A 24,949-nucleotide genomic window follows, 5' to 3' on the forward strand; every position below is an offset into this window, starting at 1 on the left:
TGGGTTCAATCCCTGGGTTAGGAATATTTCCTGGAGAAGGGAAAGCCTACCCCTGGAGAATTCCATGGACTGTATAGACCATGGTTCGCAAAGATTCGGACATGACTGAGCGACTTTCACTTTCACTAGTTTGCCATAGGTAATATTTTAACAAACATGTATTCCAAATGAAAAGGCCATTATTAATCTGATGTGTAATGTATGTTTTGTGAAAGTCTTATTGTAACTGATGAAATTGGATATGTTGTTATAAAGTTTTGTTTATTTTATAGGATTAATAGTTTTATTTTAGCTTGTTTAGATGGCAAGTTTACAGTGTTTAGTTTTTCGATTATTCTGGTTACTGAAAGGTATCTGAAAGCTTGACTTCAAATCTAATTATCTAGGAGGCTTTAATTTTAGGTTTCATGGTAGATCTTTCTTTGATTCCATGTTGTGCAGGCAGGAAATCAAAGTGGTGTTGGCACATGATTTAAAAGATTTGGATGTTTGGATAATTTTTCGTAGTAAAGAAATTGGTTTTGTTTGTGAAGGTTTTTCTGGGTGCTCTTTTTGGTTGGGTATAGTTATGGATTGATGGTAGTGGTGAGTTGATTATTATTTGTCAGTATAATTACTATTCTTGAGATTACTTGTGAAAATTAAATACCTAATCTGATCTATAATGAAATAAAAATAGATACTGAAGTTCTGGAAGATGTCCCTGGAAGCTCAGCTGAGTTCCTATTTTTTAGTAAAACCAACCTTTGTGTGGAACATTTTCATATCCTTTTGTGAAAGTATAAATCTCAAGATTACAGAGGAATTACTTGAGAAATTTATCTCATGCATAAAGATAATGAACCAGGTACAAGTTTTATTTAGCACATTAATATGGGAACAAACAGGATGACAAAACTCAGTCAATAGAAAAGCGAGAAACCAACATGCAAAATTCTCAGTGCAACAAAGAAATGCTAAGAATTGCATTGCTAAGTTGGATACAAGCCTAGTGTATTATTTCAGTTAATACACTCTGACAATAAAACTTAATTTTAGAGTTGTCTTCTCTATGAAAACTCATTTGCATCTCTACCAGACAAAAATCCTGTCCTCTTCTATCAGTTTTCTAGAAGTCAACATCTAACTTTACATTGTACATCAGTTCAGTTCAGTTCAGTTGCTCAGTCATGTCTGACTCTTCGCAACCCCATGAACTGCAGCATGCCAGGCCTGCCTGTCCATCACCAACTCCCAGAGTTTACTCAGAGTCATGTCCATTGAGTTGGTGATGCCATTCAACCATCTCATCCTCTGTCGTCCTCTTCTCCTCCTGCCTTCAATCTTTCCCAGCATCAGGGTCTTTTCCAGTGAGTCAGTTCTTTGCATCAGGTGGCCAAAGTATTGGACACAGCAATTCAAAGAAAGGTACATTCCCATAAGAGTCAGATGATCTTTAGGTGTGCTTGTTAAACAGTGTGCTACAATGATACTGGAGGATTCAACGATGAACTTATGCTTGTTCTGAGTTTTGAATAATTTAGGTTCCCTCTTGTGCTCATAAATAACCTCTGTAGATTATTTAGAGGAGGGTCTTATTGTGATTTTTTGTTATTTAACCTTATTAACTTGCATCCAGTGCAGTTTAAAGGATCAGTTAATACACATAAGGTTTATTGTTGTATAATCAGCAAATCTTGATTTAGATTGTGTTAAATAACTATTAAGCTTAATAAATTAGGTTCTGTCTAGAGCATGTATAGGGAATCTACAATTTCATTTTAAATAGTCCCTACTGTTCCAGATTCTTATTTTTACTACGACTTGAGAAGTTCACTTGAATCAGGTTTCACACATATACCTACAAATGTGGGCAAATGTCTCTCTCCTGTTCCTGGTAATCAGTGATCTTTCTTCCTACTGTAATGCTGGGATAGAGTGCAACAAGGGATACCAAACTGTTTGCCTAGGAAAGCTGCAGGCTTTGATTCCAAATACCAATTATGCATGTGTCCTTAGTAGGGACTGGTGGCTTGTTCTTTTGGATTGAATGACATGTATTCTCAAATATGATCCTTCAGTTATGACCTTGATGACACAATCAATTTTTCCAATGTGTCCAACTGGGAATTTCCAACTCCCAGTGTAAAGGAGTACATATTTTCAGCTTTGCAAAAGACTGCATTGCCATGAAACATAGTGGCTCAGTAAAAACAAATTTTACCTGAATTCAGAGGGGTGGTGAGAACAAGTTACTAAATAAAAGAATGTTTGGCACAAGTGTAATAGGAAAAGGCAAAAGAGAATGGGTTTTCTCATACACTCATGAGGAAGTAGAATGTTTAAAAGAGTACTAACAGGGAATCCCCACCTGGTGGTACGGTAGTTAGGACTCAGCACTTTCACTGCTGAGGGCCTGGGTTCAATCCCTAGTCAGGGAACAAAGATCCCACAAGTCACACGATGTGGCCAAATAAGAAGAAATAAGTACCAACAATTTCCAAAAAGAAAAGATGAATATGCACGATTAGATTGCCCTCATCAGTTTGTTCAATCTGGTGTAGGTAATGTCCTACTATGTCTAGGGTTATCAATGTACTTCTGCAGAGTTATCTGCTCCTCTCTAAAATTTAGTCTTGGAAATTCTGACTCAGTCCACTGATCAGTTGGATTGGTGTCTAATTGAGATGGCAGTGTCAGCTTACACTAGGAAAGCTGTTTCCACGAGTTTCTTCCTTGCATATCAGTGGACAAGAGAGGGTCCTCTCAAACATGATTTTGAGGTTAACTTTTCCTATTTCTGTTCTGTATCATGTAGGAAAAACCTTCAGATGAACATGGGGATAAAGCAGAAATCACATGATAATTAAAATTAATTTGATTATTATATGATAGTAAATAGCAGTGTCAGAAAGGAGAATACAATAGTCTACTAATAGGCTATAATGCATAACTGTTTTCAAAAGATTTGGTCTGTTTCTCTTTCCCTTACGTGTAAGAACATGCTGTGACTTATGTCTTGGTTCAGTGGTTAAGACTTCATGCTTCCAATACTGGGGACACAGGTTCAGTCACTGGTCAAGGAACTAAGATCCTGCATTCCTCTCAGCACCCCCACCCACCCAAAAAGGGAGACCATATTATGGGCATTGAACAGTTCTCCTGGTACTTCCAATCCATTCTTTATTACATTAAAAAAATTATCCATCTCTGAAATGTATTTCTATTATCATTTTACCTGCACAGTATTAACTAGGAATTTAAAATTTCCCTTTTTAACAACTCCTCCCATATTGAGGGCTTAATGCACAACATTGAGCTATATATGAAGCATGGACATTTCTACTAGCCATGACTATTTGCAGGTGCTGGTTGTATTCTCTTGCCTTAAACAACTAGAAAACTAAACCAAAGAGCTTAAATAGTCATTCTCAGATACTGGACAGCAATCAGTGCAGAACTGTGATCCATGAGAGAAGGGAATACTAGGATAGCCTTATAATTGCCCTCGTGTTTCGCCTGGATACTTTCCAGGTCTTACAGCAGGAGGACGCTAAGCAAAGCATAGCTGTCTTGTGGATTTGAGGAGAAAGAGATTCGATTTTTGGGAGATCAGAGTGTCTGGAATTTTGAGGGATGAAGTTCAAAAGTGAGAAAGCTTTCCAGAGAAAGGCCTCTAGAAATCTGCATGAGACTGGCTTGAGTATGTTGTTATCTATGAGACACAGAAATAGGGTGAAGTTCTACAAGGCTGGGCAAAGTACTAATAGGGAGCTTTTATTTGAACCATTCTAAGAACATATGGTTTTGAGAGCTGGACTGTAAAGAAGGCAGAACACCAAAGAATTGATGCCTTTGAACTATGGTGCTGGAGAAGACTCCAGCAAGGAGATCAAACCAGTCGATCTTAAGGGAGATCTACCCTGAATATTCACTGGAATGACTGATGCTGAAGCTGAAGCTCCAGTATATTGGTCATCTGATGTGAATAGATGACTCATTGGAAAAGTCCCTGATATTGGGAAAGATCGAGGGCAGAAGGAGAAGAGGGCGTCAGAGGACGAGATGGCTGATGGCATCGCCGATGCAATGAACATGAACTTGGGCAAACTCTGGGAGACAGTGAGGGATAGGGAGTCCTAATGTGCCACAGTCCATGAGGTTGCAAAGAATCAGACACAACTAGGCGATTGAACGACAACAACAACAACATCATCAAGAGCTCACATCCATTGCCAACATTGATTGGATCATAGAAGAAGCTAGAGAATTCCAGAAAAGCATCTAATTCTGCCTCATTAACTATGCTAAAGCCTTTGTGTGAAATAAAACAGACTGTGGAAAATTCTTAAAGAGATAGGAATATCAGACCACTTTACCTGCCTCCTGAGAAACCTGTATTCAGGTCAAAAAGCAACCGTTAGAACCGGCCATGGAACAATGGGCTGGTTCCAAATTGGGAAGAGAGTACATCAAGGCTGTATATTGTCACCTTGCTTATTTAACTTACATGCAAAATCATGTGAAATGCCGGGCTGGATGAATCACAAGCTGGAGTCAAGGGTGCAGGGGGAAGTATCAATAACCTCAGATAGCAGATGATACCACCCTTATGACAGAAAGCGAAGAGGAACTGAAGAGCCTCTTGATGAAAGTGAAAGAGGAAAGTGAAAAAGCTGGCTTAAAACTCAACATTCAAAAAACGAAGATGGTGGTATCTGGTTCCATCACTTCATGGCAAACAGATGGGGGAACAATGGAAAGAGTGCAAGCATCTTTTAATTTCATGGCTGTAGTCACCGTCCACAGTGGTTTTGAAGCCCAAGAAAATAAAGCCAGGCGTGCTTCAGTCTACGGGGTGACAAAGAGTTGGACATGACTGAGTGACTGAACAAGAGCTCACATGTGTCTGGAAGATACTCAAGTTCTAACTAGCCATATTAGAAGATAGACTTTTTTGGACATATGGGAACTTCAGTAAAAACCCCAGAAAGGTCACACCATAATAACAAGCCTAAACCAGCTCTAAATTAAAGGCTATTTTAGACCCACTTAAAAAAAAGTCCAATTGATTTGTTCATAATATAACCCCCCCAGCCAAAGAAAAATAAAAAGCACTTCCCTTGTAGCTCAGTTGGTAAAGAATCTGCCTGCACTGCAGGAGACCCATGTTCAACCTCTGGGTTGGGAAGATCCCTAGTAGAAGGAAATACCAACCCACTCCAGTATTCTTGCCTGGAGAATCCCATGGACAAAGGAACCTGGCAGGATACAGTTCATGGGGTCCCAAGAGTCAGATACAACTTAGTGACTAAATCACCACCACCAAAAAAAAAAAAAAAAAAAAAACTGTAAGAGACAACAATACTCAGACATCTAACAGTGTAACAGTTACAGTGTACAAGATCCAGTAATAAAATTACTGTGCATACAAAGAAGGCTGAAAATGTGGCTTAAAGCCAGGGAAAAACTACACATAAAGATCCAGAAAAAAAAAAAAAAAGCTGATAGAATTAAGAGAAAGGGAGTTTTCAAAAGCTATTCCAAGCAAGTCTATCAAGGATTTAAAGAAAAATAACATAATGAGAGAGATGTAAGATATAAAAATAACTGAATAGAATTTCTAGAACTGAAAGCCTATGCCATCCGAAATTCTTCAGTATTTGTTGATAGTTTGTGTATTTTGAATAATGGCTCTATATCAGTAAGGTGGTTGAATGAATGGATATAGAGTTATTCATAAGATTTTTTATTATCCTTGTAATGACTTTGGGATCAATGGTTATATTTCCATTTTTTCATTCCTGGTTTTCATAATTTGTAATTGTCTCTCCTCCCCTGCCCTAGAGATCTATGGATTGTATTGATCTTATTAGAGATACAGTATGAGGTTTTGTTGATTTCTGCTCAGAACTTTTTGTTTTCTTTCTTTTGTTTGCTTTGGGTTTGCTTTTATGTTTTATGTAGTTTGCAAAAGGGTCAATTTTAGGTTACTTTAGTTATTTTTTCTTTCCATTATAAGCATTTAATACTACACATTTACCTCTAATACCACCTTAACTGTATCATGGATTTTGATGTGTTGTATTTTAATTTTTATTTTGAAATATTTTAAAATTTCCCTTAAGTTTTCTTTCTTGTTATTGTTCAGTTGCTAAGTCCTGTCTGCTCTTTGGGACCCATGGACAGTAGCCTGCCAGGCTCCTCTGTCCATGGAATTTCCCAGGCAAGAATACTGAAGTGAATTGCCATTTCCTTCTCCAGGAGTCTTCCCAACCCAGGGATTGAATTTACATCTCCTGCATTGGCAGGTGAATCCTTTACTGCTGAACCACCAGGGAAGCCTGACCCATGGTTTATTTAGAAAATTTCTTTTCAAATTTCCAGATGCTTTCAGATTTTCTAGTTATCTCACTATTGATATCTAGTTTAATGCTGTTCTGGTCTGATTACATACTTTGTATATTTTCATATTTATTGAAGTTCATTTATTTTATGGTTCAGAATATGACCTGTTATATTGTTATAAATGCACATGAAAGGACTATGTATTCTGCCATTAAATGAGTTGTAAAATAGCAAATAAAATGTGTCAACCCATCTTCCAATTTATTCACCCCAGCCCATAACCATAAGTTTATTTTCCACATATGTAACTCCACTTCAGTTTTGTAGATAAATTCATTTTCAGGCTTTTTTTTTTTTTTTTAACACATATAAGGAAATCCAACAAGTCCATCCTAAAGGAGATCAGTCCTGAGTGTTTATTGGTAGGACTAATTTTGAAGCTGAAACTCCAATACTTTGGCCACCTGATGCAAAGACTGGTCTCATTTGAAAAGACCCTGATGCTGAGAAAGATTGAGAGCAGGAGGAGAAGGGGACGACAGAGGATGAGATGTTTGGATGGCATCATTGACTCAATGGACATGGATTTGGGTGGACTCTGGGAGTTGGTAATGGACAGGGAGGCCTGGCGTGCTGTGGTTCATGGGGTCACAAAGAGTTGGACACAACTGAGTGACAACTGAACTGAAGTGAAGCAATATCATATATTTATCTTTCTCTGTCTGACTTACTTCCCCCAGTAAGACAGTCTCTGGGTCTGTCTATGCTGCTGCACCTGGCATTATTTTGTTCTATTTTGTAGCTGAGTAGGAGTCCATTGTATATATGTACCACATCTTCTTTGTCCGTTCCTGTTTGGGGACATTTAGGTTGCTTCTGTGTGCTGAATATTGTACACAGAGCTGCAATGAACACTGGGGTGAGTGTGTCCTTTCAGGCCATATTTTTCCCTATATATATGCCCAGGAGTGGGATTGCTGGATCATATGGTAGCTCTGTTTTCATTTTTTAAGGAACCTCCATTCCATTGTCCATAGTGGCTGTACCAGTTTACATTCCCACCAACAGTCTAGGAGGGTGCCCTTTTCTCTACATGCTCTCCAGCATTTTTTGTTTTGTGCATTTTTTGATGATGGCCATTCTGACCAGTGTGAAGTGATACCTCATTCAAGTTTTGGTTTGCATTTCTCCATTAATTAGTGATGTCGAGCATCTTTTCATGTGCTTTTCAACAATCCATATGTCTTTGGAGAGGTGTCTGTTTAGATCTGCTACCCATTTTCTGATTGGGTTGTTTGTTCTTTTGATATGGAACTGCATGAGCTGTTTGTATATTTTGGAGATAAATACCATGTTGGTTGCTTCATTTGTAAATATTTTCTTTTTCAGAGGGTTTTCTTTTCATTTTGTTTGTGCTTTTGTTTTCTGTGCAAAACATTTAAGTTTAATTAGGTCCCTTTTGTTTATTTTTGTGTTTACTTTCGTTATTCTAGGAGGTGGATCAGAAAAGATCTTGCTGGGACTTCTCTGGCAGTCCAGTGGTTAAGACTGTGCATTTACTTGCCCTTGTGGCTCAGCTGGTAAAGAATCTGCCTGCAACGTGAGAGACCTGGGTTTGATCCCTGGGTTGGGAAGATCCCCTGGAGAAGGGAAAGGCTACCCTCCACTATTCTGGCCTGGAGAATCCCATGGACTGTGTAGTCCATGGGGTCACAAAGAGTTAAACATGACCGAGCGACTTTCACTTAACTTCTTCACTTCATGTTTAATAATACATGTAAATTTCTTTTTAATGATATCTTTAGAGCTGGCATAAATCATCTTGCTTTTTAAAGGTGCACTTTCGGGAGGCTTTCACATCATTAAAAACTTTGGTGACTTCATCATTCACTGTTACTCCAGAAGCCATAGTGCCTGTGGCTGAGGCTGTGGTGGAGGCTCCCAGAAATCATCTTAATTTTCTTTAGTTGGTTGGTTTTTGATAACTTTTCATGATTAATAATCTCTCATTACATTATGTCTCTTCCTTAGCCAACATCGGCCCAAAAGTTGGTTTGGGTTTTTCCATAAGCTGCTGCTGCTGCTGAATCACTTCAGTCATGTCTGACTCTGTGTGACCCCATAGACGGCAGCCCACCAGACTCCCCCCATCCCTGGGATTCTCCAGGCAAGAACACTAGAGTGGGTTGCCATTTCCTTCTCCAATGCATGAAAGTGAAAAGTGAAAGTGAAGTCGCTCAGTTGTGTCTGACCCTCAGCAACCCCATGGACTGCAGCCTACCAGGCTCCTCAGTCTATGGGATTCTCCAGGCAAGAGTACTGGAGTGGGGTGCCATTGCCTTCTACTAAGTTTTTACCCAACCTTATACCATGGCCTAGATCAGGAGCTGACAAACTGCAGCCTACTGTCTAAATTCAGCCCAGTGTCTGTTCTGCATGGCCTGAGGGCTGTGTATGGTCTTTGAATTTTTAAATCACTGGAAAAAATCAGAAGAATAATGTTTCATGATGTGTACAGCTCACATAAAACTCAAGTTTTTAGTGTCAGTAAATAAATTTTTATTGAAACACAGCCATGCTTATTCACTTATGAATTGTCTATGGCTGTTTCTGCACTGTAATAGTTCAGTAGTTGAGACAGAGCTGTGTCTCACACAAAGGAAAATAATATTTGACACTTGTCTCTTGACACATAAGTTTGCTGAACCCTTGATAAGGAACTGTTTGTGTTTTATAGAGCTAAATTTCTCCTTAGAAGATTTGTGAATAGAATTATAAATTCAGTCTTATTGTGGATTACTGCATAGACTTAAGATCTTGGTTTAAGACTTAAGAAACAGTAGGATGACCCTTCAGTAAAACCTGAAACATAACTTTTTTGTTGATTTTGGTCTGATCAGGGCAGTCAGTGTTGATGATCTTCATAAGCTAGGATAAGGACACAAAGAAAGTAAATATAGAACCAGAGAGAGTACATTTGGGAAAAACTGGTTAATAGCTCACAGAAATTGAATAAATTTATATCCTCCAACTGTCTGAGTTTGGGAATTTTTTTGAAAAATAAATGAAATAGATATATTGGTTGGACTGATATGAGGTATAATTAATCCTTGTTGTATTAAGTCTGGCATTATAGTTGGGTTAGATCTTCCTTAAATTCATCACTAGGAAGATTTTAGGCAAAAGTTATCAACACAGATAATGTGAACTCTTACAGGTTTGACTCTAATTATTTCTGCTCTTTTCCCCTCAGGAATTCTGCTGCCATGACCATTTATTTACTTTTTGAATCAATATACTAGTGTCCAAATAATATTCAGTAGAATTTTCTGTAACTCCTGATACTAATTTTTCTGTGGTGCTTTTATTCTGGCTATTCTTTTGCAAAGAAGATTCCTAGCATAAAAATTTTAGGAAAGGGCTGCAGAGAACAAAGAGGTGTTATGACAGTGGTCTCAAAGTAAAAGTTATAGGTTGGTTCATGGAAAAGGACTTAATATTGTTAAAAATTCCCACCATTTGAGCGGTTTTAAGCACTAAGCAATCTGATTTTTTTACCATAGTGGGGTGAATAGTAAAGGTAGTGGCCCTTGTTTCAATAAAAAATGATATTGCTGTTTATATTTTTGGCTAGTTCTCCTCAGGATTCCCTGATGGCTCTGTAAAGCATCTGTCTACAATGCGGGAGACCCAGATTTGAGCCCTGGGTTGGGAATATCCCCTGGAGAAGGAAATGGCAGCCCACTCCAATACTATTGCCTGGAAAATCCCATGGACAGAGGAGCCTGGTAGGCTATAGTCTATGGGGTCGCAAAGAGTTGGACACAACTGAGTGACTTCACTTCACTTTCTCAGGATTACCTGTTGAGTGGTAGTATTTCCTTCTAAATGGAGTCATTGAGAAGATTTTGCATAATTGTCCTTTTTAAAAAAAAATGAAGTATAGTTGACTTGGAATATTATATTAGCTTCAGATGGAGGACATAGTAATTTGATATTTTTATGCTTTACAAAATGATCACAATAAGTCTGTTTACCCTCTCACCATAAAAATTATTACAATATTATTGACTATATTCCCTATGCTTTATAACCTCCTTATTATTTTTATTTTATAACTGGAAGTTTGTACCTTTGAATCTCACCTATTTTATTCATCCTCCCTTCCCTCTGGCAAGTTTATTCTCTACGTCTGTGATGCTGTTTGATTTTGTTATGTTTGCATGTTTTGGTTTTTCGATTCCATATAAAAATGAAACTTCAAGCCTGTAGAATAGCTTGAGAAGGACAGGTGTTAACTTTTGTCTAAAAATTAGGTATAATCCACCTGTTAAACTGGCTGGCTGGAGCTGGAGTATTGTTGTTGGGAATTTTAGGTTATCAGTTTCGTTACTAGTAACTGTTTTGTTCATGCTTTCTATTTCTTCCATATTCAGTCTTGAGAGATTGTACCTTCCTAAGAATTTATCTATTTCTTATAGGTTGTCCATTTTTTGGCATATGTTTATTTGCAGTTATTTCTTACAATCCTTTGTATTTCTGTGGTGTCAGTTGTAGCTCCTCTTTCATTTCTTATTTTATTTATTTGGGCCCTTCATCACTTTTCTTGATTATTCTGGCTAAAGTTTTATGAATTTTGTTTATCTTTGCAAAGAACCAGCTCTTAGCTCATTGATCTATTCTTTAGTTGTTTTGTTTTTTTTTTTTTTAGTCTTCATTTTGCATATTTCTGCTTTGATCTTCATTGTATCTTTTGTTGACTAACACTGGATTTTGTTTTTTCACTTTGTACTTTCCTTTAGGTGCATATTTTCAGATTTTCTTTTTTCACCTGAGGTAGACTTGTATCACTGTAGACATCCCTCTTAGAATTACCTTTTCTGCATCCAATAGATTTTTGGATCTCGGGGTTTCCATTTGTCTCCAGCTACTTTAAAAATTTTGTTTTTCTGACCTGTTGATCACTCATTGACTGTTCAATAGCATATTGTTTAGCTTCCATGTGTTTGTGTTTTTATAATTAATTTTTATCAGAGTATAGTTGCTTTACCCTATTGTTTCTACTGTATAGCAAAGTTAATCAGCTATACATATACATATATTCCCTCTTATTTGGATTTCCTTCCCATTTGTCACCATAGAGCACTGAATGGGGTTCCCTTAGCTATACAGTAGGTTCTCCTTAGTTATATATTTTACACATAGTACCAATAGTGTGTATATGTCAATCCCAACTTTCCAATTCATCCCATACATCCCCTTTTCCCCCTTGGTGTTCAAACATTTGTTCTCTGTATCTGTATCTCTATTTCTGTTTTGCAAATAAAATAATTATACCATTTTTATATTCCACATATATACTAATGTTCATATATGATATTTGTTTTTCTCTTTCTGACTGACTTTACTCTCTGTGACCATCTAGATACATCCACATCTCTACAAATGATCCAATTTTGTTCCTTTTTACAGCCGAGTAATATTCCAGTGTATATATGTATCCTATCTTTATCCATTCTTCTGTTGAGCGACAGTAGAGGACCCTTGGACTGGAAAGTCTTATGTGGGGCCCAGACCCCATGATTCTGTGGAGAATATTCTGCAGTTGTGATTATCCTTCCTTTTGTGGATTGCCTCCCTGACATATGGGTCTTAACTGTATAACGTCTCTAGATTCCTTTTTTATATCTGTAATTGTGGAAATGTTCTCGGCTAGTTTTTTTTTTTTTTTAATGTATTTATTTTTGGCTGTGCTGGATCCTCCTTGTTGTGCTCTGGCTTTCTCTAGTTGCAGTGAGTGGGAGCTACTTTACATTGTGGTATATATACATGCTTCCCCTTGTCGTGGCTTCCTTTGTTGCTGAGCACAGGCTCTAGCTGCACAAGCTTCTGTAGTTGCAGCACTCAGGCTTCAGTAGTTGTGGCACAGGGGTTCCTTAGCTGTGGCTTGTGGGCCCTAGAGCGTGGGCTCCAGTAGCTGTGACACACGGTCTTAGTTGCTCCATGGCATATGGAGGCTCTCTGGACTAGGGATCGAACCCATGTCTCCTGCATTGGCAGGTGGATTTCTATCCACCGTACCACCACAAGTCTTTAGGTTGATCTCATAGATGCTTGTTCTGCCAGTGGTTGAGGTCCTGGTGTGTCCGTGGGAGAAGGAGAGTGGAGGGTTTTTCTACTCTGCCATACTGGCCACAACTCTAATCGTCCTGTTCCTTAACAAATTGATAAGTTGGATCATCCAGCAGCCCTTCTACTTTTAATTTCTCTACACACAGATATAGAGAACTGAGAACCATTTAATACTGTTTTTTACTTCAGAAACAAGGTGTTTTGTGGAGAATTTGTCTTTATTTCTAGCTTGTTACTTACTAGAGCCTTTAAAATGTTCAGTCATAGGCTAGAGATAGTCTAAATTGGCTTTGTCCCATTCCAGTGTATTTTTCTGAGTATTTTAAGGTGAGGCCTGATTTACCTAAGCTATTAGATTACCCATATTACTACTTTAAACTACTGGAATCTAGTTTTAAACCCTCCTGTTAATCTTGATAGTTTTTGCTATTTAAATTTTTTTTTTTGTTCAAGTTGTCCTTAAGGGAAAGGCTTCATGAATATCCTTGTATAATGGATTTCCTATTCCCTTTGCCATTTGGGGGCATTTTAGAAATTAAGCACAAATGAGTTACTTAAATCTGTTTTTGACTTTTCCTGTCCAGTTTTTTCCACTGTTTTCCCCACATGAAGGCCTAGCAGTTAAGTGAATCATTTAGTCTAGAACTGGTAGAGTCTAAGGAAATCTTGAGTTATGAAGCAAATTCCTATATTTATGAGGATTAAGAAAAGAATTATTGACTCAGCTCAGATATTGACCATGGTTTAATTCAATACTGATGATCTGCCTTGTTGGTATTATGAAATATGATTCTTTCTTGAGAAAAAAGTGAGAAAGGGCAGCTTTCTTAGGGTGTTATGGGAACGAGAAGAAATACAGAGGGTAGAGTAAGAATGATGGAGAAGGCAATGGCACCCCACTCCAGTACTTTTGCCTAGAAAATCCCATGGACAGAGGAGCCTGGTAGGCTGCAGTCCATGGGGTCGCTAGAGTCGGACACGACTGAGCGACTTCACTTTCACTTTTCACTTTTATGTGTTGGAGAAGGAAATGACAACCCACTCCAGTGTTCTTGCCTGGAGAATCCCAGGGACGGGGGAGCCTGGTGGGCTGCCATCTATGGGGTCGCACAGAGTCAGACATGACTGAAGCAACTTAGCAGCAGCAGCAGCAGAATAAGAATGAAGATTAAGTTGTGTTGAGACAAAGGAAGAATACTTTAGTCTTGAGAAAATGTGAGGTAGCTAATGCTTCCTTCTGAAAAATAGCCATCTATCACCAACTTTACCAACAAGTGATCTAAAATTGGCAAATAATGGTAAAAGTAGCCATCTACTAAGTTTAATATAGACTATATATATATATATATATATATATATATATACACACACATATGGACTGAGGTGTAAGATAAAATGCTGTGTCTTAAAAAAGCTGACAGTTCCTGCTGTGAGAAAGTTACACTGAGTAGAAGTAGAAAAGTGAGGGGACTGTTGTGAATTGTACAGTATTCTGTGTACCAGACATTCTCCTAGACCCAGAAAATATTTTACTATATTTAATCATCAAAATAATCATAAGAAATACATAGATTATTCCTCCCCTTTCCCATTTTATAGTTTGAACAATAAAGACTTTGAGAATATAAATGGTTTTACCAAGGTTAGAAAGCAAGAAGCATATGAAGCCAAGATTTGAATTTGGTTTAAGACATACGCAAAGAAGTAAGTATAGAGAACAGAATTAAAGAGGCATAAAATTAGTCATTGGAGTTTAATGCCATCAAAGTCTCTTTAGTTCAGAAATATTTCAAGATGTCTTCATGAGGAGGTAGCATTTGAACTAAGCTGTGCAAGTAGAGGACAGGTTTGTAACAGGTGAATGTGGCAAGGGAGGCAGATGTATGATAGAGGTGGGTGTGAATCCAATTCAGTCTGAAGCTAAAGTGTATTTCTTTTTTTTTTTTTCATTGCCCATAACTAGAACAGTGAGAGAGAATGTGGGAGACCATTGAAACTAAAAATGAATTGTATTACCTTGAGTTTTAAAAAAGTTTGAAAAGGGAGCTCTAGAAAAGAATAGGAAGAACCTTTAGTGCAAATACAACAGGTTCTATGGTATGGAATAAATCATTGCAAATACCATTACTTCCAATGGAAATTACATTTAATTTATCTTCTTGGCAACTATTATCTCAGGACCAGTATTTCAGAAGTCCTGGTGGGTTGAATGGTAATGGATCAACATGGAGGTAGGGCTGGGTGTGGGGCTAAATGCAGGAGAATTGGAAAATGCTTTTGATAGGAGCCAATGTTTTCTCTGATATACTTATTTTTAGGTCAAACCATTTTTTCGTATGAAACCCTTATCAGAGGATGATAAGGAAAGAGCAAGAAATCAGAGGATTGCTAAACTAACTGATTTATTGGCAATTGCACAGAAGGAAAAAAAATTGGTGATATTTGATCTTAATGCTCCTCCTTCAAGACATCCTTCCAGATTATCGTATATCCACCTTGTAGTAAGAGTGATCCTTGACTCTAAGATTGAGCAACATCTGGTATGTATATCTCAGTATTTATGATAGAGTTTGGGAGGTGGATTGCTTGTCTCAAGAGCATAGCATTTGAACCTGGCCTACCTTGTAGATCTTTCCTGGGATCCTTAAATAATTCTGCTGTCTATAGAAATGGGAGTTGGTTGCTTATACAACTACATGTGGCAATCTAAGAATGACCCAGTTAAATTTACATCATTGGGGAAAACATTGAGGCTGTTTACTGTTCCAAACCAAATGAAATGTCACCAGTATGTTAAAAGGGAAAGTGTATGATTACTACACAATGTGACCTTCACCATCACCAACATACATCAATTAGAAAGGGCCTGGGCATGGAATACTAACTAAGGCTTTGAGGATTTGGTTTTCATTAGTAATATAGAAAGGACATTTGGTTCTTATTTGAGCAGAGATTTGTTCATCATGTTTCTCAGAACTGCTGCATTTTGGCAGCTGATCATTCCAAATGTCTTAAAATTTCAAAATATGGAACAATGCTATGAGTGAAACAAGTATGTATCTTTGCAAACAGAACTATTTCTACAGATGAGTCATAATAGCATCCTCTGTTAGCAGGATATGACTCCGCTCAAAGATGATTTTTAGCATCATCAGCCAGAGGAGATGTTTATAAGTCTGACTTTTCATCCACACCTACCAGCTCCTCATCCACTTTGGCTAGTATGATATCACCGTGGACCCTTGGTCCCATGATGTTAACTGGGAAAACTCAGCTCCAGAACATCCTTGGTGAAAGCCTCATTATAGGAGTTCATTAAATGTTGTATGGCAGAAACCAACACAACAATCTAAAGCAATTATCTTCCAATTTAAAGTAAATTGTAAAAAAGTTCATTAGACAATATTAAGTCAGGTTGACTCTTTGACCAAAGGCTGGAATCTCTCTGCTCCCTGTAAAATGTACCCATGCTGGAATGGGTCTCCTCCCATTCTACCTGGGACTATTTGTGTCTAGACTGCTGTTTATCCACTGAAAGACATCCTATTTCTCCTTATAGATTGCTTGGTTACCAGGTTCTGAGAGAAGGTATATCAAGAGCAAAGCTCCTGGTTTTCAGCATGTGGGCACATTTTATACCCTTCAGGAACTTGCGGATGAAAATATCACTAGAATAAATGTTGACTATAAGAGGTTGTACTACAATGGATTGAGGTAACTGATCATACCTTTTTTTGCATGTATTGCCTTACTTGCACAAAATCTGCATCCCAGCCAAGGTACTTAGGTTCCTCCTCAGGGTATCTGTGTGTGGTTATCTGTTTGGAATCCCCTATTTTCCTCCTCCTGCCCCTCCCATCCTCTGCCAACAAACATTTATCAATGATAGGCTCTCTTCCTGGGACAATCTTCAGCCCCTTATCCTTGTGCTCCAATCTCTTATCATTGTTGCTCTTTTTCTTTTTGTATAATGTTATCAATGAAAGTCAGAGCTCAAAAAATTGATGATTTCCTCTGCCATTACTAGATAGATTACAGTACCTTATAAATGGCTTTGTGATGCAGATATCTAGATCTCTTATAGGAATAACCCAGGGCATAATTAAATCATTATTTCAAAAAACATAAAATTTGCAGATGAATGGATAAGAAAGCTGTGGTACATATACACAATGGAATATCACTCAACTATTAAAAAGTGCATTTGAATCAGTTCTAATGAGGTGGATGAGACCAGAGCCTATTATACAGAGTGAAGTAAGTCAGAAAGAAAAACACCAATACAGTATATTAACACCTACATATGTAATTAGAAAGATGGTAATGATGACCCTATATGTGAGACAGCAAGAGAGACACGATGTAAAGAACAGACTTTTGGACTCTGTGGGAGAAGGCAAGGGTGGGATGATTTGAGAGAATAGCATTGAAACATGTATATTATCATATGTGAAATAGATTGCCAGTCCAGGTTCGATGCATGAGACAGGGCTGGTGCACTGGGATGACCCTGAGGGATGGGATGGGGAGGGAGGTGGGTGGGGTTCAGAATAAGGAAGGCATGTTCACCCTTGGTGGATTCATCTCAATGTATGGCAAAAACCGTTACAATATTGTAAAGTAATTAGCCTCCAATTAAAATAAATAAATTTAAAAAAATAAATAAAAGGGAAAAAACAACTTAAAACATCCTAGTACGAAAATAAAGTAAAATCATTTATATACCATATTTATAAATATATAATTAGGGACAGATTTTCTGAATTAAAAGCACCTGGGAATGAAATGGTAACTTTTTCAAACTCAACTGTTATTAGTCACTGCTCATGTTAATCCCTATACCCTTTCTATTAGATTTTAAAATAATTTTTCAGATAATTCTAAATGCTTCCAAGACACAGCTTCCTTGGAGATACAGATGTATGTGTACATAGGCATCAGTTAAGAGATGTAGATATCACCAATGCTGTGGTTATAGATGTATATCCAAAATCTCTTGGGGTTAGTAGGAGTTCCCATAGGTGCCTTTTTGTATTTGAAGCCATGAACTTGGCTGCTAGATGCACTTGTGTTACTTTTCCTAGCTCTTTGACCATAGGGGAATTGATAAAAAATATGTCATTTTTTTTTTCAACATTAGAAAATTATATATGTATATGTATTTCTGTCTCCTTTTACTTATTTTCATATAGGAAATGTTTCTAGTTAAATTTTTTCTCATAATTATTATTTAGATTACTAGTAGTTGAAATTAATTATAATAGCTTCCATTTATTGAGCTTTTATTATGTGTCAAATGGTTGGTAGACCACAGACTCGTTTTCAAATCCTGGCCTACCCATCAGACAAGTGATGACCACACTTATGACTTAGACAAGTTTCTGCAAAGTGTTATCCCCATAACAAAAATTTTATAATCAAACAGGGTATTTTCTAGAGTTTCTCTCTGAAGGATCTCACCCCTTATTCCTGTCTTGACTAATTAGTTCATTCCTGTGAATGGTTCTGAGAAGCAGCGTGTCCTTGGAGAAGTTTCTCTTTTTGTTTAGTTGTGGTTGAAGGTGGGTTGGACCAATAGGAAACACTACTAACTTTGGAGAGTGTTCAGTTCTGTGTTGCTCAGGACTCTTCCTCCACATTGTAGGATATTTAGCATCCAGTGATGTTACTGCATCATTGTGACAATCTCAAATGCCCTAGATATTTCCACATGTCATCTGAGAAAATGATTATTGCTCCCATTGAGAACCATAGGCTAGATGAATGTGTCCAGGTGCATGTTCAACTTCAGCCCAGGATTTTGTGATTATTTAAGGAGATGCAAATGCTGTCCCAACACTCAGGCATATCTTCACTCTTAGGAACTGGTAAGCAGGAGCTGTCCATGTGGCATGCCAGTCGGGCAGTCAGAAATGGTGTACCCTCAGCACAAAGACATATCACAAAAATGGCATCAAAAAACTCAAGTTTCTATATGTGACTTCTTGCATAGCCAGCAAAATGATAGAGTATTAGTCCAATTTGAGAACACACTTAGATTGAAAATAAAAGCCATATCTTATTTAAACTAACCTGTATCTCACTATTGAAAGATTTTGAGACCTGTGACTTGTTTGTTGCTGCTGTAGGGCAAGCTTGCCAACCTCAAGGCTAGGTACTTGAAGTCAGCACCCATAAGCAGTAGAAATACTGAAACTGAATAGTGCTATTTCTGATGACTCAGTGACTTATTTCACTATCTAAACTTTACATGGTTTAATATGACTCTTTGGAAGTTACTTGTTTTGAAAAATTGTCTATAATGAATCTTGTTTTTGAACATCAAAAAAGAAAAGCAATTTAGCTCAGCAGATATTTCCCAAATAGTAATATGTATATAGACCAGTTAACTAGTTTTAGTGAAAAGTCAACACAAGCAAGATATGATTCTTTTTGTAAGGAAACCCTTATATTCTAGTAGAGGAGTATAAGGGTTTTTTAAATATAACTATACTACAGGGTTGGAGAAGGCAATGGCACCCCACTCCAGTACTCTTGCCTGGAAAATCCATGGACAGAGGAGCCTGGTAGGCTGCAGTCCATGGGGTCGCTAGGAGTCGGACACGACTGAGCGACTTCACTTTCACTTTTCACTTTCATGCATTGGAGAAGGAAATGGCAACCCACTCCAGTATTCTTGCCAGGAGAATCCCAGGGACGGGGAAGCCTGGTGGGCTGCCCTCTATGGGGTCGCACAGAGTCGGACATGACTGAAGCGACTTAGCAGCAGCAGCATACTACAGGGTGGATCATGATTATTCATGAACCAGACTGTTCCGAGCACTTCTCCTCAAGAAACTGAATTTTAAGAAATTCAGCAGTTGTACCTTGTTAGTCATATACTGTTTAAATCAGAATATTTATTCCAATCACATTTCCAGTGCAGTCTCTGTGTTCATTTTGATCAGACCACTAGTGCAAGACATTGTGACCTTGCCATTTTGACTGAGAATGCTTTAAATACATTGTTTTAACCAAAACTATATGCCTACAAAGATGTCCTCTGACTTATTTCTGATGTGGGAATTTTAAATGTTTTTAACATTTTTAATTTTGAAAACTAATTTGTTGAGATGAAATTCCCATAAAATTAACCAATTTAAAGTAACAATTCAGTAGAATTTAGTACATTCAGAATGTTGTTCAGCTGTCACCTGTAGGTCCAGTACATTTTAGTATTAGACATTTTTATTTTCCCATTTTTGGTCAGTCTTGCTAGAGGTTTATGAATTGTACTAACCATTTGAAGAAACCAAATTTTAGCTTCATTAGCTATATTCTGTTGCAAATTTTCTTTCCTATTTCATTGACTGCTGTTATCTTTATTTTCTTTTTTTATATTTCCTTTAGGTTTACTTTGCTCTTCTTGTATTAGTTTCTTTAGGTAGAAAATTAGGCGTTTGATTCTAAATTTTCTCTTCTAGAATAAACGTTTAAAGCTATAAATTACCGTACAAGCATTACTTACATTCCACAACATCCAATTTAAAATATTTAAAAAGTGTTTTATTTCCCACTTGACTCATAGATTACTTAGAAATGAATTGCTGGCCTTTTAGAAATGTATTAATGCATCTATCCTTAGTGTTATTTGCTTTTGACTTAAATTCATTGTGTGTGTGTGTGTGTGTGTATGTGTGTGTTAGTCATGCAGTCATGTCTGACTCTTTGTGACCCATGGACTGTAGCCCGCCAGGCTCCTCTGTCCATGGGATTTTCCAGGCAGGAATACTGGAGTGGGTTGCCATTTCCTTCTCCAAATTCATTGTGACCAAAGAACAAGTCTCTATGACTTCAATACTTTAACTGGTCTCCTTGCATACTAAATCATTTGTCTTGATGAATTTCCCATGTCCACCTAAAAATGATGAGCTCTGTTCATTTCTTGGGTGTGGTATTCTGTAAATATTGGTCAGTTTAATTCGGTTGACAGTCTTTTTAAACATTTTATACTGTATTTTCCCCTTCTTTTTCTAATGCTTTGTTTGTTGCAGATCAAACTCCCACACAGCATAGAACTTACCTACTATGAAGCTTTATTATTAATTTCAAAGGTGCAATAATCAAGAGGTTTAGAGAAAGCAAGGAAAGGTCAGTCATTGATTTCAGCTTTGCAGGCTTTTTCCTTTATTGGATTCATACTCTATGGCCTACAGTAATAGATAAGAGCTCCAAGTGAGTTTTTGCAGAGCTGTTTCACTTATAGGGAAGCATTTGCATTACAGAACATCTGCATTTAATATTCCCAAAGAGATATGTAGTTTATGTGACCTTCTCCAGGGAACCATGCCTCATAAATCCACATTCTATAATTACTTACAAAATATATAATAAACATTCAACTAGGAAATCCTTTTTAAAAAATATTCTATGCATAAGGCCTCTCTCACAGTAAATATTATTCTATTTAGAAAAGAAGTAGCTATCATATCGACAAGATTAGACCATTGTCACCTGCCTTCTTACTTCTGTGAGCAGTCTGCCTCACCAGAGAATTAAGGGCTCCAAATGCCTTGTCTGTCAATTATGGAGAGAGGGGTATTGATATCTCTCACTCTGGTTGCTGATTTGTGTTATTTCTCACTTTAGCTCTGTTTATTGTTATGGTTATTATAGTGGTTGTTGGCTTCTTATATTTTAAACATTTAAAAAATACATTTAAATGTAGAATTATTAGATCTTCTTGGTGAATTCACCCTTTCATTATGAAATATCCATGGTCTCTGGTTATAATTCTTGTCTAAATATTGCTTTTATTAATATTGCTACATTTTCTTAGAGTTAGTGTTTGTGTGTTGTTTTTTTTGTCCTTTGTCTTTCAACTGCTTTGCATATTTATGTTTAAAGTGCATCTTTTATAAACAGAATATTGGTTCTTGCTTTTATATTTATGAGGATAATGTCTATTTTTTAATGAGAATCTTTGGTCCATTAATATTTAGTTTACCTGGCATACTTGGGTTTATATTATAATTAGGACCATTTTTTCCTATATATCCTCTCTATTCTTGGTGAGTTGGTTGTTCTTTCCTATGTTTTAATTTTTTAGTTAATTTCTAATTCTTTAGTGTTCTTTTCTGTCTCTGCTATAGGCTTTTACATTTTTGAATTATTTTTTAGTGGTTGCTCTAGGGATTATAATTATCATTATAATCTACTTTAAATTAATATTATTCTATAATATAAAATCAGATCAGATCAGATCAGTCGCTCAGTCGTGTCCGACTCTTTGCGACCCCATGAATCGCAGCACGCCAGGCCTCCCTGTCCATCACCAACTCCCGGAGTTCACTGAGACTGACGTCCATCGAGTCAGTGATGCCATCCAGCCATCTCATCCTCTGTCGTCCCCTTCTACTCCTGCCCCCAATCCCTCCCAGCATCAGAGTCTTTTTTAGTGAGTCAACTCTTCGCATGAGGTGGCCAAAGTACTGGAGTTTCAGCTTTAGCATCTTTCCTTCCAAAGAAATCCCAGGGCTGATCTCCTTTAGGATGGACTGGTTGGATCTCCTTGCAGTCCAAGGGACTGTCCAGAGTCTTTTCCAACACCACAGTTCAAAAGCATCAATTCTTCGGTGCTCAGCCTTCTTCATAGTCCAACTCTCACATCCATACACGACCACAGGAAAAACCATAGCCTTGACTAAACAGACCTTTGTTGGCAAAGTAATGTCTCTGCTTTTGAATATGCTATCTAGGTTGGTCATAACTTTCCTTCCAAGGAGCAAGCATCTTTTATTAAAGCCTTAGGACAACACAGTTCTATTTACTACCTTCTGCCCTTTGTGCTCTTCTGGTTATAATACTTTTGATATAAAACCCAGAGTTGTTATTGTTTAGTCACGCAGTCACGTCCAACTCTTTTTGACTCCATGGACTGCAACATGCCAGGCTTCCCTGTCCTTCGCCATTTCTTGGTGCTTGCTCAAACTCATGTTCATTGAGTTGGTGATGCCATCCAACCATCTTGTCCTCTGTTGTTCCCGTCTCCTCCTGCCTTCAGTCTTTCCCAGCATCAGGGTCTTTTATAATGAATCAGCTCTTCATATCAGGTGGCCAAAGCGCTGGAGTAACAGCTTCAGCATCAATCCTTACAATGAATATTCAGGGTTGATTTCCTTTAAGACTGACTGGTTTGATCTCCTTGCAGTCCAAGGGACCCTCAAGAGTCTTCTCCAACACTACCAGTTCGAAAGTGTCAATTCTTTGGTGCTCTAGCCTTCTGTATGGTCCAACTTTCACATCCATACGTGACTGCTAGAAAAACCAAACCCAGAGTACATTTGTATTGTATTTAAAAAAATAGTCTATAGTGTTTTTTAAACTTTTTATTTTGAAATGATTGCATGTTCAGTTCAGTCGCTGGACTCTCGTCCATCGAGTCAGTGATGCCATCCAGCCATCTCATCCTCTGTTGTCCCCTTCTTCTCCTGCCCTCAATCCCGCCCAGCATCAGAGTCTTTTCCAATGAGTCAACTCTTCACATGAGGTGGCCAAAGTACTGGAGTTTCAGCTTTAGCATCATTCCTTCCAAAGAAACCCCAGGGCTGATCTCCTTCAGAATGGACTGGTTGGATCTCCTTGATTGCATGTTAACATGTAGGAAATAATACAAAATGATGATGTGATGATGTGTTACTCCATTGGTAAAACTTGTAATGGTATGATATCGAAACCAAGCTATTGATATTGATAAAACCCACCAATCTTACTCAAATTTTCCAGGTTTTACTTACATTCATTTTATGTGTGTTTTGTATATATAGTTCAGTGCAGTTTTATCATATATATGTTTGCTGATCTTAACAGCATAACCAAGATAGACTGGTTTAATCATCAGAAGTATTACTTTTTCCCTAGCACAATCAATTTAATTAGCATTGCTCATTATGAGAAATGATAAAGTATCAGTCATTATAATTGCAACTGTTGACAATTATTCAAAGTCATTAACATCTCAAGACCTAAGATAATACTGACTTACTGAATTTTAAAGATGTGGAGGTAAGGTAGGGAAAAGTTGCTAGGAATACCTTCAGTTTTGCATAAGCTCAGTAAACATACCCCATGAATGATCATTTCTAGTATTTTGGAGAGGTGAAGAAAGATTCTTAAGATACCACTAGCCTGGCCTCCTTATTAGCCACAGTGCTACAGGAAGTTGCTTCTAAACATGTAAATGTCTGTGTTTCACTCAAACACCCTGAGGATTCCCCCGATGCCTATAGGAAAGAGTTCAATCTCCTTAGCCTTGGATTCAAAGCTCTTAATTTCCAGCTCCAGTTTTTCTTTTTTTTTTTTACAAATGTGTGTATGTGTTTTATTTATTTTAATTGGAGGCTAATTACTTTACAATATTGTAGTGGTTTTTGCCATACCTTGACATGAATCAGCCACGGGTGAACATGTGTTCCCCATCCTGAACCCCTCTCCCACCTCCTTCCCCATCCCGTCCCTCAGGGTCATCCCAGTGCACCAGCCCTGAGCACTCTGTCTCATACATCGAACCTCAACTGGAATCACCAGAAGTATTACTACTTTTGTTGCCCTTTGATAACCACACTCCCCTTCCTTCCATCTGCATCTACTCACCTCAAATCCTAACGTCTCTCAATGACTAATCTCTTCTGCACTTCTATAATCCTGTCATTTTAAGAAAGTTATATAGAAGAATCACACAGTATGCAGCCTGTTGTGATTGGCCTTTTTTCCACTCAGTATAATTCCCTTTGACATTCATCCAGATTGTTGCATGCATCTACAGTTTTTTCAGTTTCATTGATGGATAGTGTTCCATTGTATGAATGTACTATTTCTATAATTATTCATCAACTGAAAGATACCTGATTGTTTCTATTTATTATAGATAAAGGTTATGAACATTTGAGTATAGGTTTTCACAAGAACATGATTTTTTTAACTAAGAGTCTATAACTCACTCAGATTCCCCATTCTTTAAAAAGTGTCTTCATTGTGTTAAAATACATACAAAACTTACTTTTGCAATGATTTTTAATATAAAATGCTGTGGTTTTAATGTACATTCACTGTGTTATACAACAATCACCACCATCTACCTACCTAACACTTTTCATCTTGTAAACTCAAATTCTCATTAAACAATGAACTTTCATCAATCCCTCATCAGTGTTTCTGTTTGTGATTTTGATTCATGTAAGTGGAATCACACATTTATCTAAGACTAACTTATTTCACTTAGGATGAAGTTCTCAAGGTTCATCCATGTTGAATTCATTCATTACAGAATTTCATTCCTTTTTAAGGCTGAATAATAGTCTATTATGGGGAAACAGTGGAAACAGTATCAGACTTTATTTTTTTGGGCTCCAAAATCACTGCAGATGGTGACTGCAGCCATGAAATTAAAAGATGCTTACTCCTTGGAAGAAAAGTTATGACCAACCTAGATAGCATATTCAAAAGCAGAGAC

At 37.4% G+C, this 24,949-nt stretch overlaps 1 protein-coding gene across 2 annotated transcripts in view; it reads left to right on the forward strand.

Annotated features, from left to right (window-relative positions):
- Positions 1 to 24,949, forward strand: part of LOC524642 (glycerophosphodiester phosphodiesterase domain-containing protein 4) — a 128,233-nt gene that overhangs the window by 70,963 nt on the left and 32,321 nt on the right. For both annotated transcript variants that reach the window (XM_024987578.2, XM_059883241.1), the window contains 2 exons: positions 14,778 to 14,999; positions 16,019 to 16,173. In XM_024987578.2, the coding sequence (XP_024843346.1) occupies positions 14,778 to 14,999; positions 16,019 to 16,173 (377 nt within the window). The remainder of the gene's footprint in view (positions 1 to 14,777; positions 15,000 to 16,018; positions 16,174 to 24,949) is intronic.

This window comes from Bos taurus, chromosome 29 (genome assembly GCF_002263795.3).
Source record: "Bos taurus isolate L1 Dominette 01449 registration number 42190680 breed Hereford chromosome 29, ARS-UCD2.0, whole genome shotgun sequence".
Taxonomy (NCBI): domain Eukaryota; kingdom Metazoa; phylum Chordata; class Mammalia; order Artiodactyla; family Bovidae; genus Bos; species Bos taurus.